The sequence below is a fragment of the Dryas octopetala genome, chromosome 2 (assembly GCF_963921425.1).
Source record: "Dryas octopetala chromosome 2, drDryOcto1.1, whole genome shotgun sequence".
NCBI classification, from domain to species: domain Eukaryota; kingdom Viridiplantae; phylum Streptophyta; class Magnoliopsida; order Rosales; family Rosaceae; genus Dryas; species Dryas octopetala.
The window spans coordinates 23,489,810-23,505,936 of record NC_141367.1 but is presented as its reverse complement, the minus strand read 5'-3'; the positions used below and the strand labels follow the sequence as shown (position 1 = coordinate 23,505,936).

The 16,127-nt window shown below is 36.5% G+C and overlaps 2 protein-coding genes across 4 annotated transcripts; both read left to right on the top strand.

Moving 5' to 3' along the window:
• Positions 1–1,543: 1,543 nt before the first annotated feature.
• Positions 1,544–7,212, top strand: LOC147294351 (sucrose synthase 2-like). The gene is made up of 15 exons (XM_086231338.1): positions 1,544–1,937; positions 2,025–2,157; positions 3,003–3,154; positions 3,328–3,520; positions 3,755–3,873; positions 3,974–4,190; positions 4,304–4,399; positions 4,506–4,679; positions 4,848–4,964; positions 5,073–5,239; positions 5,462–5,686; positions 6,110–6,431; positions 6,510–6,754; positions 6,835–6,973; positions 7,112–7,212. The coding sequence occupies exons 1-15, from the start codon at positions 1,873–1,875 to the stop codon at positions 7,148–7,150; spliced, it is 2,403 nt and encodes an 800-aa protein (XP_086087464.1). The 5' UTR covers positions 1,544–1,872; the 3' UTR covers positions 7,151–7,212.
• Positions 7,213–8,088: 876 nt separating this feature from the next.
• Positions 8,089–14,219, top strand: IBR3 (acyl-CoA dehydrogenase-like protein). Of its 3 annotated transcripts, none has more exons than XM_086231336.1 (17): positions 8,089–8,293; positions 8,381–8,515; positions 8,713–8,853; positions 9,028–9,159; positions 9,394–9,579; positions 9,770–9,847; positions 9,955–10,074; positions 10,490–10,588; positions 10,699–10,816; positions 10,945–11,213; positions 11,324–11,518; positions 11,866–12,008; positions 12,299–12,383; positions 12,499–12,708; positions 12,932–13,084; positions 13,314–13,418; positions 13,532–14,219. In XM_086231336.1, the coding sequence occupies exons 1-17, from the start codon at positions 8,186–8,188 to the stop codon at positions 13,721–13,723; spliced, it is 2,469 nt and encodes an 822-aa protein (XP_086087462.1). In that variant the 5' UTR covers positions 8,089–8,185; the 3' UTR covers positions 13,724–14,219. The 3 variants fall into 3 exon arrangements, with proteins under 3 accessions (XP_086087462.1, XP_086087461.1, XP_086087463.1); XM_086231335.1 differs by having other exon boundaries at positions 9,028–9,174; XM_086231337.1 differs by lacking the exon at positions 9,028–9,159.
• Positions 14,220–16,127: the final 1,908 nt, after the last annotated feature.

Below are 16,127 nucleotides of genomic sequence, written 5' to 3'. Positions count from 1 at the left end.
TTATATATTGCATTTGGTTCAGTTAATGTTAAAAAAATTAGGCTTCATTTTGTTTAGGTTTGCATTAATTTTGTTTTCTATTTGGTTCTATATATTACAATCTTAATTTCAAATTATTATTATAATTTTTACGAGAGCTTATACTCCTAAAAAATAAAAAATCAAATGAATTTACATATATATATAGAATATCAAAACTCCATTTTTATGGTTTACCTCAAGTCCCTACAATCTCTCAGCCCTTGGGTCCCATACAAAACTTCTCTTACACAATATTAAATCTGTCACATGCTATCACATGTTCAGTGGGGAATATCTGACACTGAAAACGATCGAGAGCCAAAGTGAAAGTGCATGCATGCCATGATCACAAATGTGCCAAATGTTTGAGAACGAGAGAAACTAATTAACTATACATTAATTAAGCTGATAACCAGCCATGATCGAGATTGAAAGCTGAAGGATTGTGCAGAAGTTTAAACCAAATAGAAAAGGAAGAAAGTGGGAGAGAGAAATTAATGAAGCTTTATTCTATTAAGCAATTGATTATTGAATCATTGCTACAGAGTAATCAAGATTTCTTAACCTTTATACACATACAATACAAGCTTAGCATCACCGCCTTATCTAACTGAACGAGTAAAGACAGACACAGCTGGCTATTTAACAACCACAAAACCTACTTCCTATACCAACAGAGTGAACAGACTAACAGACAATACTAACAAGCTCTATCATCAATGCTGCCTTGGCAGTTGCTGACTCTCTTCTTATCATAAGCTAATACAATTGCAATCAAATAACTAATTAAATTAAAAGAGGGCATGCTTAATGGTGCCTCGAATCTGCTTTCTTTGCTTTTCTTTTCCCTATATATATATATATATATATATATATAAATCATATATTCTTAACTTTCATGAAGTACCAACGAAAGACGTTTAACTATTTTGATATATAGTTGATTCATTATTGATGGCAACAACAGAATATTAAAAAAAAAAGAAGAGAAAATTATGGTACATCTCTGCACCATCCTAGCTTTTTTAACACCTCAGTTTATTCCCTTCAATTTTCCTTTTGGTACATATTCCTTTCAATTTAAACTAAATCAAATACAATGACAACTTAATTTGGCCTCGTCTCATTTTAGAATATGAAGTTGGTTTTGTATTATTAAAAGATATAAACTTTTATTTTATGTCAATTTAGCTCATTCTGACATACTATTACTATTACATACGCACAAAATGACTTAAGGGTTGAGATAGAATGACGTTTTGACCCTTAAAAGGAATCAGGCGTATACCATGTGATCTGTTTTTGACAGATTATATAACAGAGATGATGGAATAAGACAGATTGATATAAAATGAAAGTTTACACAAAACATTCATATCCTAAAATGATATAAAACTGAGGTGAAACAGAGAAGCCTAGTTGAAACCCAATATCTGTCTGAAAGCCCAGATTGATTGAGCCCAAAGCAGCCCAGGTTGTAGTAGTCCTAGAGATGTCCGCCGTTTGGATTTCAAAAAGCGAGGGAAGGTGAAGAAGGGTCTGGAGGGACAGGCTTTTTGCTAAGTCTGCGTCGTTGAAACAGCGCCAAGTGCCCCTTCACATTTATCACCGTCTGTCTGTCTCAGATCGACTCAGTTCTCTCAGAGATCAAACCAAACAAACAATGGCCGTTTTTGTCTCCTTCCTCCTCCTCCTCCTCTCTCATCGATGCTCTTTACCGTTTCTCTCTGTGCTATTTATTTTACTTATCTGCCCTTCTCTTCTTCACCTCTTCTCTTCAATCCTCTCTGTTTCGCTTTACTTTCTCTCTTTGTGTCTGTGTGTCAGTGTGTGTGAGGAAGAGCTTCCACCATGCAGAAAAGGATTCAGGACACGCTCGCTGCTCACCGCAATGAACTTGTTTCTCTTCTTTCCAGGTCTACTCTCTCTCTCTCTCTCTGCGTAGTAAAACAATCTTGTACCTTGTATTTAAAATGGAGGGTTAATTTGTGTTATGTTGGAAGGTATGTTGCTCGAGGAAATGGGATACTGCAACCTCATCAAATGATAAGCGAGTTAGAGAATGTGATTAAAGAAGATGAAGGAATGCAGAAGCTCAAAGACAGCCCCTTCAGCCAAGTCTTACAGTCTGCAAAGGTTAATCAATTTGCTACATGTATTACATAGTGTGCCAGTGTTTTTTGTACTTGCACTATTTGGGACCTAAGAAATCAGAAATCTTCGTCCAGCTCACATAATTATGGCCTGTAACTTGGTTGGGGTAAAATTTCCATTTCAGAAAACCGATGTAAATAAATGGGATTTAGCATGCATCTTCATTCTGATGATATTGTGTGGCTTATAACTTGGTTGAGGTAAACTTTTTAATTTCAGATAACAATAAATGGGATTCAGCCTGGTTTATTTCAGTTTCCCTCATTTTTCTATACAACCAAATGGACATTTTCGCATAAAATGCTTTGTGTCAAACGTTTATGCTGGTGGGGTTAAGGGCATTTCTAGAATAAATTAGATAAAGGTATAGTTATTCTGCTACAATATTTTTAGTTGCATGTTGTGTTTTTCATACAGTATAAAATACTTTTTAGGTTTTCTTTTTATAGCATTGCTCCCAAAGAATTGATTTCATCTGTTATTTATCATAGGGAAAATAAAAAGGTAAGATTCTTTCTTTTCTTCCATAAGTGATCTGGAAGAAGCACTTTGGTGGTAGTTAAAGTGATCATCATAGTGATGGCTTCTGTTTAGTGTACATATTTCTGCCACTGAATATGTAGGTTTTCAATATATCCCTTCGCACATGCATTTTATTATGTTTGTGATTTTTGATGATTTATTCATACTACATTGCAAACATTGAGTCCTAAAACCAAGCAAAGAAGTGTTGATGTCCAAAGACTTACTAAATGAATGGCAAACTTGCGTGAAAGTTGTCTATATTGTTCTGGTATTCTGATTCCATTCTTTATTTGACATTTTAGGAAGCAATTGTTCTGGCTCCTTTCGTGGCTCTTGCACTTCGTCCAAGACCTGGTGTTTGGGAATATGTTCGTGTTAATGTGTATGAACTCAGTGTGGATCATTTGAGTGTTGCAGAATATCTTCGATTCAAAGAAGAACTTATTGATGGAGAGTAAGGGTTCTCATATGTAAATCTTTGTTACTTAATTTTGTAATTTATGCTGAATATGACTGGTACTTTCTTACCGGGTGTAGCATTACATAGTGTGGACAAGATGGTTTTTATGTAACCTTTCAATTCCATTTATCCACAAAAGCAATCTGAATTTGAAATAATTGTCCTAGGTGCAATGACAACTATGTGCTTGAACTTGATTTGGAGCCATTTAATGCAACATTCCCTCGACCAACCCGCTCATCATCCATTGGAAATGGGGTTCAATTCCTTAACCGTCACTTATCTTCAATTATGTTCCGTAACAAAGAAAGTTTGGATCCTCTTCTTGAATTCCTCCGTACGCATAAACATGATGGCCATGTAAGTTTCAATAAGTTTTGGGTTTTACTGAATGGGCTTTCCATTATGATTTTTTTGGTCCATGTTTATTTTACTGTGCATTCAAATTTAGTGAGAGCTATGTTTCAACCTATGTTCTTAATATTATCCTTGCCTAAAAGCCATATATGAACTAATATGGAAATGAGGTTTTGAAATCCACATAGAGGTTCCTTTGGACCAAATGATATTAGTTCTGCAATCTTATATATGTAGGCAATGATGCTGAACGATCGGATTCAGAGCATACCCAAACTTCAGTCTGCTTTAGCAAAGGCAGAGGAATTTCTTTCTAAGTTCCCACCAACCACACCATATTATGAGTTTGAATTTGAGTAAGCAACTCATCTGTTTCAGTACTTTGATCTCTGCTACCTTAGAGAATGATTTGATTGCTCTAGATATTCCCTTTGATCTTCTTTATGCTAAGTGTAGCTTCCAAGGAATGGGATTTGAGAGAGGATGGGGGGACACAGCACAAAGGGTGTCAGAGATGGTGCATCTTCTCTTGGAAATTCTTCAGGCTCCTGATCCCTCTACCCTGGAAACATTTCTTGGGAGGATTCCTATGGTGTTCAATGTTGTCATCGTGTCTCCGCATGGTTACTTTGGCCAAGCAAATGTCTTGGGATTGCCTGACACTGGTGGGCAGGTATTGCTTACTTTTCCGTATCTCATGTCCATAAGTTTGTTTCTGGTCCTTCCTTTGATATATTTTTTCTCCTAAAACCACTAAAAGGTTTTATCTATTCTTACTGACGCCAGGTTGTTTATATACTGGATCAAGTGCGTGCCCTGGAGAATGAGATGCTTCTTAGAATAGAAAAGCAAGGACTGGATGTTATTCCAAAAATTCTGATTGTAAGTTTGCTTAACTCAAAGTTCATGTGATATTAGACTATTAGTTGACATAAGCTGTCAATTTGTATTATATATGCCTTAACCTTTTACTTAATGATGGTTCAAGGTTACCCGACTGATACCTGATGCAAAAGGAACAACATGCAACCAGAGGCTGGAAAGAATCAGTGGTACAGAACACACACACATCTTGCGGGTACCTTTCAGGACTGAGAATGGAATTCTGAGGAAATGGATTTCAAGGTTTGATGTGTGGCCTTACTTGGAAACTTTTGCAGAGGTAAGCAATTAAAAGCATAGGGATTTTTACCCTCCTGTTTAATCTCCCCTTATTCCTTTTATGTCCTTCTGTTGCTTGAATAATCAAACATTACCAATTTACCATACATGTATTTAGCTTATGAGTTATTTAGCATAAATATTTCTTTCTCATTGTGTCTATTTTTAGGATGCATCGAATGAAATTGCTGCTGAGCTACAGGGTGTTCCAGATCTGATCATTGGAAACTACAGTGATGGAAATCTTGTTGCAACTTTGTTATCTTATAAGCTAGGAATCACACAGGTGAAACTTAACTTTTTCAATCTACTGTTTCTGATGAAACACAAATATCGGTGAAATAACGTAGGCATATATTGATTTTAACTTTTGAAAATTGAATTCTCCATGTAGTGCAATATTGCTCATGCATTAGAGAAAACAAAGTACCCAGATTCTGATATATTTTGGAAAAAATACGAGGACAAGTACCACTTTTCAAGTCAATTCACAGCTGATCTCATTGCAATGAACAATGCAGATTTTACAATCACCAGCACATACCAAGAAATTGCGGGAAGGTTAGATTATTTGTCTAGTTTTTTGGAACATGAATTGATATATAATGCATTTTTCACAAAATATAATATCTCAATTTGTTAATCTACTACCTGCATTTTCACTTGTAATGTGGATAACATTTTAGTTAGTCCATTACAACATGTGGCCTTTTATTCCTTCCCTGGACACTCGTCTGTTTTTCTTATAGCATTAAAGCTTAATATTCTTGTTCTTTATCACAGCAAGAATAACGTTGGACAGTATGAGAGCCACACAGCTTTCACTCTTCCTGGGCTGTTTCGAGTTGTTCATGGGATTGATGTTTTTGATCCCAAGTTTAATATCGTCTCTCCAGGAGCAGATATGTGTATATATTTTCCATATTCTGACAAGGAAAGAAGACTTACTGCTCTGCATGGCTCAATTGAAGAGCTCTTATATGGGGCCGAGCAGAATGATGAGCATATGTGAGTATCTTCCAATGCTAAGTAGGAAGAACAAATTCAGTAAAATTTTGCAGCCTGTTTTAAATGGCATTGAAATTATATAAGTATTTGTGTTATATGTACATCATTTTTTATCATTCAAGAAGTGAAGAAAAAAAATAAATCCTTCATACGGAGTAAAGAAGAAACCAATCCTTTATACATAGAACTGCTGATCATTTGAGTTTCCCAATTCCTTATGATGGATTTGAGTCCCTTAAGTCGATACATATAGACTTCTTTCATCAATGATTCTTGTACGTTCAATCTTTTATTTATGTGTCTCTAACTAGATGTAAGGATAACTTTGTCAAGTTATAGCTAGACTAGGAAGAACTTAGGATTAAGGTTCAAAGTTGCATTTTCCTCATACAGCTGTCTGATACTTGTTCAATGGTGATGCAGTGGTATCTTGAGTGATCGATCAAAGCCTATCGTCTTTTCCATGGCAAGACTTGATAGAGTGAAGAATTTAACTGGACTTGTTGAGTGCTATGGTAAGAGCACCAAGCTAAGAGAAAAGGTAAATCTTGTTATAGTTGGTGGTTACATGGACGTGAAGAACTCTAGGGATAGAGAAGAAATGGCAGAGATTGAAAAGATGCATGACCTCATCAAGAAATACAACTTGAGTGGCCAGTTTCGGTGGATAGCAGCCCAAATGAACCGTGCTCGTAATGGTGAGCTCTACCGCTACATTGCAGACACAAAAGGCGTCTTTGTGCAGGTATGTGGTGTAGATATGTGATGGTTTATTGCAGTACTAAAATTTCATGTTTTTAACATATCCTCTTATCTGTTGCAGCCTGCTTTTTATGAAGCTTTTGGCCTCACCGTTGTAGAAGCCATGACTTGTGGCCTTCCTACTTTTGCAACTTGTAATGGTGGCCCTGCCGAGATCATTGAGCATGGCATCTCAGGGTTCCATATTGATCCCTATCTGCCTGATCAAGTGGCTGCAGTTCTGACTGATTTCTTTGATCAGTGCCATAAGGATCCTGGCTACTGGGAAAAGATATCTGAAGCAGGGCTTAAACGAATTTATGAAAGGTTTCATATTTCCTGGCAGACTTCAAAAAGACAATCTTTTTTCAACCTCTGTTTAACTAATTTTAAGTTCCATTCTCTAGGTACACGTGGAAGATATATTCTGAGAGGCTGCTCACACTAGCTGGGGTTTATGGCTTCTGGAAGCATGTGTCTAAGCTTGAGAGGCGGGAGACAAGGCGATATCTGGAGATGTTTTACATTCTCAAGTACCGAAATCTGGTTAGTAATCTTATCCTTCCCAGTATTACTTAAGCACAAAATGGAATTGGCATTCCATAGATTCCCTTTACTCCCCCTTTCACAATTCAACTCTTGTTTAGTTGAAGGCTTATGATTGCCATTCTGGTCATCTTTCAGGTGAAGTCCATTCCGCTGGCTGTTGATGAACAGCATTGAACTATGATCCATGCCGAAAAAGCTGTCCGCTTGTTACCAACTGCTGGGCAGTACCATGTTGCATTTTCATCTCGTTTGGTTTAAGATGTTTAAGATGCTAAAAGTCTGAACTTCCGCTCTACAATAAAATGAGTTCATATTCTGGTACTGAGTTTATGGACTTGTGAAATGCGTAGCTGAGAATGATGTGTTCAACTAATACCTTTCAGCCTAGCGTGAGGATCAAAGTAAAATGCGAAAGAACAAAAGAGTAGCTTATCTAAATTAATGTTCCAAACTTAGATACTATATGGCGATACATGATGTTCATCATGTACTATATGTCCGGTGATACATGATATTGATTATATACATGCATGAAAACGCTCGCATATAAAATGGATATTATTGCATAGAGACGTTTTGGTATAAGATTGAAATTATGTATTATCGTATTATATTCGTGTTTGAACTAAGTCATCACAATTATGTATCGTGTTTGAACCAAGTCTCGACGACTTGGGTTCATGAGAGAAGGCCTCCTAAACTCTAAACCATCTTACTAATCATAATTAATTAAAAATTTGTAATTGAAAATTGGCCTTTGGTTGAAAGGTAAGATTCTTTTTATAATAATTGAAAGATAAGATTTAATAAATTAATAATTATTGACTTGGTGTGACATAGAGCGGACAGCCTCTATTGAAAGACAGTCCAAAGTACTACGTAACATACCCATCCTTTCCAACGTTACCATATCGGCATATCCCTCCATCACAGTCACCTCCATTTTCCCCACTCGCGGACACGCCCACTAAAACCAACTCGCCCCCTAAAATTATACACGTGCAAAAATCCGCGCGAGTAGCTTTCAGCTAACACTCGAGCGCGTGCTCCCTCAACCTTGATTTAATTTTCATTGATTTTTGCTAGGCAAATATCACTGAGAGAGACTGAGTTAAGCGGGTAAGAATAGAAGAGGAGCAGAAGCTGGAGCAGAAGAAGAAGATCACAGTTTCAAGGTTTCGTCTTTGTTAACTGTAAACGAAATTCGAAATGGGTAGCCAGCCGGCTCAGGAGCTCGACCTGAACGCCTTGCTTTCTTACGCCTCGGCTAACGTCCCCGGCTTCCCTCTCTCTCCCTCTAATTTCACTCTTTCTAAGGTTCTCACTCTGTGTATTTATATATGTGTGTATGTATGTATGCATTTATGGATTTTGATATTGTTTGGTTGTGTATGAAATTCATAGTTTGGGCATGGACAATCGAACCCTACGTATCTGATGGAGGCAGGTTTGGGGGCGTCGGTGAAACGCTACGTCTTGAGAAAGAAGCCTCCGGGGAAGTTGCTCCAGTCTGCTCATGCCGTTGAGAGAGAGTTCCAGGTCAAGTCTCACTGTTTTATTGGTTATTTTGTCACAATTCGATGTGCTTCTCTGTTTGGTTGCTCAGAAAATGTAGGAAAAGGGAGGAATTTCTTTCCTAATGTTTATTAGTAATCAAAATCAAGCATGTAGATAAGAATCATAAGATATTATGCTTAGCTGCAAAAGATTCATTTTTTTTTTTTTTGGAACCACAGGTTCTACAGGCATTGGGTACTCATACACTAGTCCCGGTTCCTAAAGTTTTCTGTTTGTGTACCGATCCAAGCGTCATCGGAACCCCCTTTTACATCATGGAGTTTTTGGAAGGACGCATTTTTGTCGACCCCAAGCTACCGGTACTAATTTCCTCTTTCACCTCATCATTTATGTTCATAATGAATTGGTATTATAGCTTTAGTTGCGGTTTTTTTTCTTTTTAAACTTGGTTCTTTTAGCATAATATGTCGGTTTTTTGTGGTAAATAATCATCAGCTTTTGGGTTGAAATATTTTATTACTCTGTTTGAGAAGGGTGTAGCACCTGAGAAGAGGAGGGCAATTTACCGAGCAACTGCAAAAGCTTTAGCATCCTTACATTCTGCTGATGTTGATGCCATAGGCCTAGAAAAATATGGGCGCCGCGACAACTACTGTAAACGGCAGGTGCATGAATTTTCTGTACACTTTAGCTTCTCTGATGATTCTTTGCCCATGTATAAATCTTAAAATGAGCATGAAGGGGTTATTATTCAAATGAGCATGAAAGGGAGGAAAAGAGTACTAGTTGGAAACTTTATATGCTTTTATAGAAATCTTAAAATGAGCATGAAGGGGTTATTATTCAAAATTTATTTTCTTATAACTTAGTGGGGCTTATGAGTCCTATAATTTTCTTAGGTAGAGAGATGGGCAAAGCAATATATTGCCTCAACAGGTGAGGGCAAGCCTGAGAGAAATCCAAAGATGTTTGAGCTGATTGATTGGTTACGGCAGCACATTCCTCTTGAAGATTCTTCAGGAGCTGCAGCGGGCATAGTTCATGGGGACTTTCGCCTTGATAATCTTGTGTTTCATCCTATGGAGGTTTGGCATTTCAATCTTTACAAGTTATGCTCAGTAACAAAATACAAGTCTACTTTTTTTTTTTTTTTTTTTTCCTTTTTCTAGGTTATACTTTGGATGGATCTTAATGTTGTTGAAGTTGAAAATCTACAGTCTCTGAACAGCTTAAATAATCTGAGTGCATGTCTGATGCAAAACTCCAAATGTGCAGGATCGGGTGATTGGCATTCTTGACTGGGAATTGTCTACTCTTGGAAACCAAATGTGTGATGTTGCTTACAGCTCTTTGGTACTTGGACAATTTCGAAACTTAACTCTTTGTCTTGGAAAGAGATAGTCTATACAATTGTAATATGTGGACATTTTCCACATTGTTTGCTACTTTCCTCCTTTCAGCCTTACATTGTGGACTTTGGGGTTCACACAGCTCAACATGGTGAAGGTATGGAGCTGACTGGGGTTCCAGAAGGGATTCCTTCTCAGGCAGAATATGTGGCAGAATACTGCTCTTCATCCGTAAGTCAACAGTACAATAATATTGAACAAATAGTGATCTATGTGTTCATTATCCTAAGCTATTTACTGTTCCGAGGAAATTTTTGCATTTATTGAGAATTTTAATTTGTTCTTTGAACTTGGGCTTAAAAAGATAATTTATGCGTTCAACAAAATAATGAGGTGGTTGTCAGATGCATTAAGAATAGGTGGTGTTAATTTCGTTAGTTTCCCCTTGGTTTGATAAGTTATGTAATGAACTTTACACCCATACTAAGTTTAGTAGTGTTTGAATTTCAGTATTTGTAATGGTTTTTAAAGTTACCATTTTCCACCTGATGGTCCTCTGGATAGTTATTGTGGGTAGTTTATTTTTTGGTAATTTTTACTAAATTCTACTCATTTACAGACTTACACTGGAATTGTTGTCATGCAGGGAAAGCCATGGCCTTTTGCTGATTGGAAGTTTTATGTTGCCTTTTCTTTATTCCGTGGGGCATCAATTTTTGCAGGGATATATAATAGATGGATCATGGTATCTTCTAGAGCAATAGTTTACTGTTAAATTTTTAGTTCTGTGCTACAAGCTTTTGTCATGGGATGTAATATAATGAAAATAAGTAAGAACTAACCATCACAATGCAGGGTAATGCATCAGGAGGTGAGAGTGCCCGAAAAACAAGGGAAAAAGCTAACTTTCTTATAGACTATGCATGGGCATTTATTAGACGAGAATCTGTACTTCCCGAGCATCCTCCATCAGGTAGCTATACCATCTAACAATTTTGTTGGCCTTGAAGGACATGTTTTCTGCATATGGATTGATTATTTTTCGCAGTTTTCAACATTAATGACTTGCAAGAGTATGGATATACCAAACTGTTGCCTAAGGTGCTTTTGTTGCTCAAGACTACTTGAAAAGATTTGGACAAGAGAGTGAAGATCAAGGATTTTCAAAAGGGGAAGGGAAGTTTGTCCCCAACAAAAGAGTTCTGGAATTCAAACACAGGTTGATGAAGTTCATGGAAGATCACATATATCCCATGGAAAAAGAATTCTACAAACTTGCTGAGTCTACCTCGCGTTGGACGGTTCATCCAGAGGAGGAGAGGTTAAAGGAGCTAGCAAAGAAAGAAGGACTATGGAACTTATTTATACCTGTATGTGTCAAATGTTTTACTTTTCTCAGTCTGGAAACTAGTATATTGTTATATGCAGAATAATTTCTTCCCAATGAACATAATTGCTCCTGCATTTGTGTTGTGTGCAGTTTGATAGTGCTGCCAGGGCAAGAAAATTAATTTTTGATGGAAGCAATCATCTTCTATCAAATGATACCTATGATCAGATATTGGGCGCGGGTCTTTCAAACCTTGAATATGGATATCTTTGCGAGATCATGGGTCGCTCTGTTTGGGCTCCACAAGTGTTCAATTGTGGGGCACCTGACACAGGAAATATGGAGGTATGGAAGATTTAGATTATTAACTGCCTATGAATGATCTACCACACCATTTGACCTTCCTATCTGGAGAAGCATCTCTTAATCCATTGAGATCATTGTCTCAGGGATTCTTTGCAAATCTTCAAATTGCTAATATAAGGGAAAGACTGTCGCTTGGATGGGGTTAAGGAATAAGTTACTGTAACAAGTGCTTAGAATATATACATTTTGTTTTCTTGGGATGCTCAGTTTAGTGATATGCAGAGGAACATATGTTTTGATAGTGCAATGGTTCATATAATTATACTTTCGTGTAATATGTATGTCCTTCTGTATGACTTCTTTCCACACTTAACCTTTCACTTTAGGTATTGTTGCGCTATGGGAACAAAGACCAACTACTTGAATGGCTTATTCCTTTGCTTGAGGGGAAAATACGGTCTGGGTTCGCAATGACAGAACCCAAAGTTGCATCCTCTGATGCAACCAATATTGAGTGTTCTATTAGAAGGTAAGTTTATGCAGCATCTTTGTGGTAGGGGTGTAGGGGTGTAGGGGTGTCCTCTTTTTTATGGTGCTAAGGTAGTATTCTCTTTCTCAAAATCATTGAATGCAAAACAGCAGCTTTCAATGAGTTTAAATAGGAAGTGTATCTTCAACCAAAACAAATAGGAAGTGTTTCTGAATATTTTCATCCAAGCGTCTTTAACTGATATTTACAATTGCTGGATGTGTCATATGTAATTTCCTTCGAGGTTCTGCTGGTATGTATTTATGATTCCCTCTGAACTGCATGTACAGACAAGGAGATTCATATATCATCAATGGAAGGAAATGGTGGACAAGTGGGGCTATGGATCCGAGGTGTAGACTTCTTATAGTCATGGTTAGTTATTCTCGTATGGCATTTTATTAATTGTTCAATTCATTGTTGATACAATTGATGAAGTTTATCTCTCTTCAAAAAAATGATTAATGAAGGTTTTCTGAGTACTATGTAGGGGAAAACTGACTTCAATGCTGCTATGCACAAGCAACAATCTATGATCTTAGTAGATATCCGAACTCCAGGTGTACACATTAGGAGACCACTTACAGTTTTTGGCTTTGATGATGCACCTCATGGGCATGCAGAAGTGTTATTTGAGAATGTACGTGTCCCAGCAAAGAATATTCTACTGGGAGAAGGACGTGGGTTTGAGATTGCACAGGTACTGTCGTTCACTGCTTTCTGAGTAACCTAGTGCAGTTTTGATATCAATAGTTTAGGTTGGATCTGATTCTTATATAATAATCAACAATTTGATTACTTCCTCACATGATTAAGGACTTTGATAAGCTCCATTGTCCTGTTTTGACTGGACATAGCCTAGGTTCACTCTGCAGTTATCCTTGTTTTGCTTTAGATAATAACGATAACTTAAATTCTTGCAGGGTAGACTAGGCCCAGGAAGGTTGCACCATTGCATGAGACTAATAGGAGCTGCAGAGCGTGGCATGCAGCTAATGGCCCAAAGGGCTCTTAGTAGAAAAGTTTTTGGAAAGTTGATTGCTGAACAAGGCTCATTTCGTTCAGATATTGCGAAGGTATGATAACTCTACACCTTTTAATAGCATAATTGAGAAAATTTTGTTTCTATAAACAGAGACCAACCGTGCAACCTAGATGAAAGAGAATTCCAGGCTTTCCAGCCATTCAAATGATTCCAGAAGTGATCTGAGTTGAATCTTCCTTGCATATTTTTAGATTCATCTCTTGCCATAATAATGATGGATAGCATGTGAACTCTTTCTAAGTCGGCTTTCTATCTTTCAGTGTCGAATAGAGCTGGAGAAAACCAGATTGTTGGTTCTAGCCGCAGCTGACCAGCTTGATAGACTTGGAAACAAAAAGGCCCGAGGGACTATAGCAATGGCAAAGGTAATTAAACTCCAGGGATCAAATTCTGGTGTACTAACAATCAAATATGTGTGTGTGTGTGTGTGTGTGTGTATTGTATATATATCATGCTAAATTCGTGGTATGTGGAGCAGGTGGCAGCCCCAAACATGGCGCTGATGGTGCTTGACATGGCAATGCAAGTGCATGGTGGCGCTGGCTTGTCTTCTGACACTTGTCTGGCTCATCTTTGGGCCACGGCAAGAACATTGAGAATAGCAGATGGTCCAGATGAAGTCCACTTGGGTACTATTGCCAAGTTAGAACTACAGAGAGCTAAACTCTGAAACTTGCAGAGCAAAATTTCGCCAAAAAAGATTTCTTTTTTCTTACTCAATAATGTAATACTGTTACAAACTTAGAGTTGACAAATAGGATGAAGGGTCTTTTTTCAAATTTGGTACCTGAATTTCGGGTTGTGTCCGAATGTGGTACCTAAACTCTAATTTGGCCCAATTGTATACTTAATCTTTTATTTTGTATCTAATAAGTACCAAATGATGTTGGTATTCAAGTCTTTTTACAAGCTTTAGAAAACAAAAAGCAATAAAAATAAGAGAAATGAACAAAAAAGCATTAACAAAAAAAAAATAACTTGGTAGATTGTAATGGTAAATGCATATATGCAAAGGCAATTATGATAAATGCGCAATGAGGACCAAGTGCCAAGTGGCCTGCCAGTCAAGCAAAGAATTAAATTTCGGATTTTGAGAGTTCAAAAATATTGAAATTTTGAAAGAATTTTTTATTTTATTGAAAATTTAAATTAAAACAATAACAAAATTTCAATAGTTTCGTTTCGAACCTCAAAAAAAAAAAATTTTCATGAAGAGTAGGAGGTGATACAGGCTGGGTGGAGGGGATCTGCAGTAGTTTTCTTGTGTGTTTTTTATTTTTTATTTTTTTTCAGAGATTTGAAACATTAATAAGAAGAAGGATAAGAAGAATAAGAAGAAAAAGAAGACGAAAAAGACGAAGAAGAAGAAGAAGAAGGTGGGTGTGCTGTGGGGAGATCTGCAATAGCTTTATAAGAAGAAGAAGAAGAATGAGGTGGGTAAGGGACTGTGGGGTACGAGGGTGAGTTTGAGTGTGAGGATTTGCATAAGGTTTTTTCCCCTTTTTTTTTTTGAATGTTGGGAATCCAAAAAAGTAACAGAAGAAGAGGAATGAGGAGGAGGAGGAAATAGGGGTGGGCACGGTGCGGTTCGGCTCAGTTCACCCCGAGAACCATGCACCGTGCCAGAAGTATTTTATCGCTGTGGTTCAGTGTTGTAAACCGGACAGAATAGAGAAAAACCAAACCAAACCATTGCAAGCACGGTTTGGTTCGGTGCAACGTGCACGGTTTTGGGCCCAAAAGTTTAGGCCTAAGCCCAAATTTTGTTGGTACTCACATTTGGTTTTTGAACTACCATTCTACCAATTAAATAAATACAAATATAACTTTGAATTTTGAACTTTACTTAACTTGCTTAGTATTTAAAATTTAAAAATAAATACAACTTGCTTAAATTATAAATTATAACTATATATAAGATTATATATAACTACTATAGAGTAATGAGTATAGTATATATATAACTCTATATACATAAAACATTATTATATAGACTATAGAGTATATAGAAATAGAATATACTAATATTATTATATAAGATATAACTAAAATTATATACTAAAAAATTATTAAATATATAGAATATTAAACTCATAGGGTTATATAAAATATATTTTAGGGTTAAAAAAAATGTATAAAATGTATAAAATGTGCATAAAAATATATAATTATATTTTTAAAAAATTACACGGTGCGGTTCGGGCAAAGTGAGCATGAAACCGGAACCGTCCATAAACGGTTTGGTTCGGTTTTTTTTACGGTGTTGACTTTTTTGGTCAACTCGGTGTATTTTCGATTTTTATTCGGTTGGTTCGGTTCGGTGCGTCGGTTATTATGCCCACCCCTAGGAGGAAAAGTGCCGTGGGTGGGGACAGAGAGAAGAATAGCACATTAGAAGAAGGCGTTGGTGAAAAGACAAACTTACCCCCAAGAATATTCATTTGGCCATTTAGGTAAACAATTTAGCTACATTTATTGAAATACTCCTGGGCTTGAATACTTCCGTTATTAATTTAGACAAATGGCCCACTTAAATACAAAATAAAAAAAATTAAGTATGCAATTCGGACAAATTAGAGTTCAGGTATCAAATTCGAACATAGCCTAAAGTTCAGTTACTAACTTTGAAAAAACTTTAGGATCAATAATATTGTTGATGTCAAAATGAAAAAAAAAAAAAAAAAGTTCCTATAAAATAAACAAAATATAACAATTCAGAGTGGAGGTCTGTAACAAATCTATTGAAGCAGGCCCTGTTTCTCTTTCAACTTGTGATCTGTTTGTTATTCTTCCTCCTTCAGGCTCTTCCTTTACTGTTTGTATTTTGTTCAATAATTTGTACTGTTTCTCCTATCAAAATAAATTATTTGGGGGTGTCTAGATCCCGTGATGTTAGTTTCTTTCAAGTTGAAAATGCCATAACATATTATGAATCTTATGATTCTACATGTTTGTCGTCATAAAATTTGTATTTTTGAAAACCTTTTATGGAATATATTTTTCCTTATATCAAAAGAATGAATATAAAAATATGCAGGAACTATTTGAATCAAAATTGAGCTTTTCATTACACT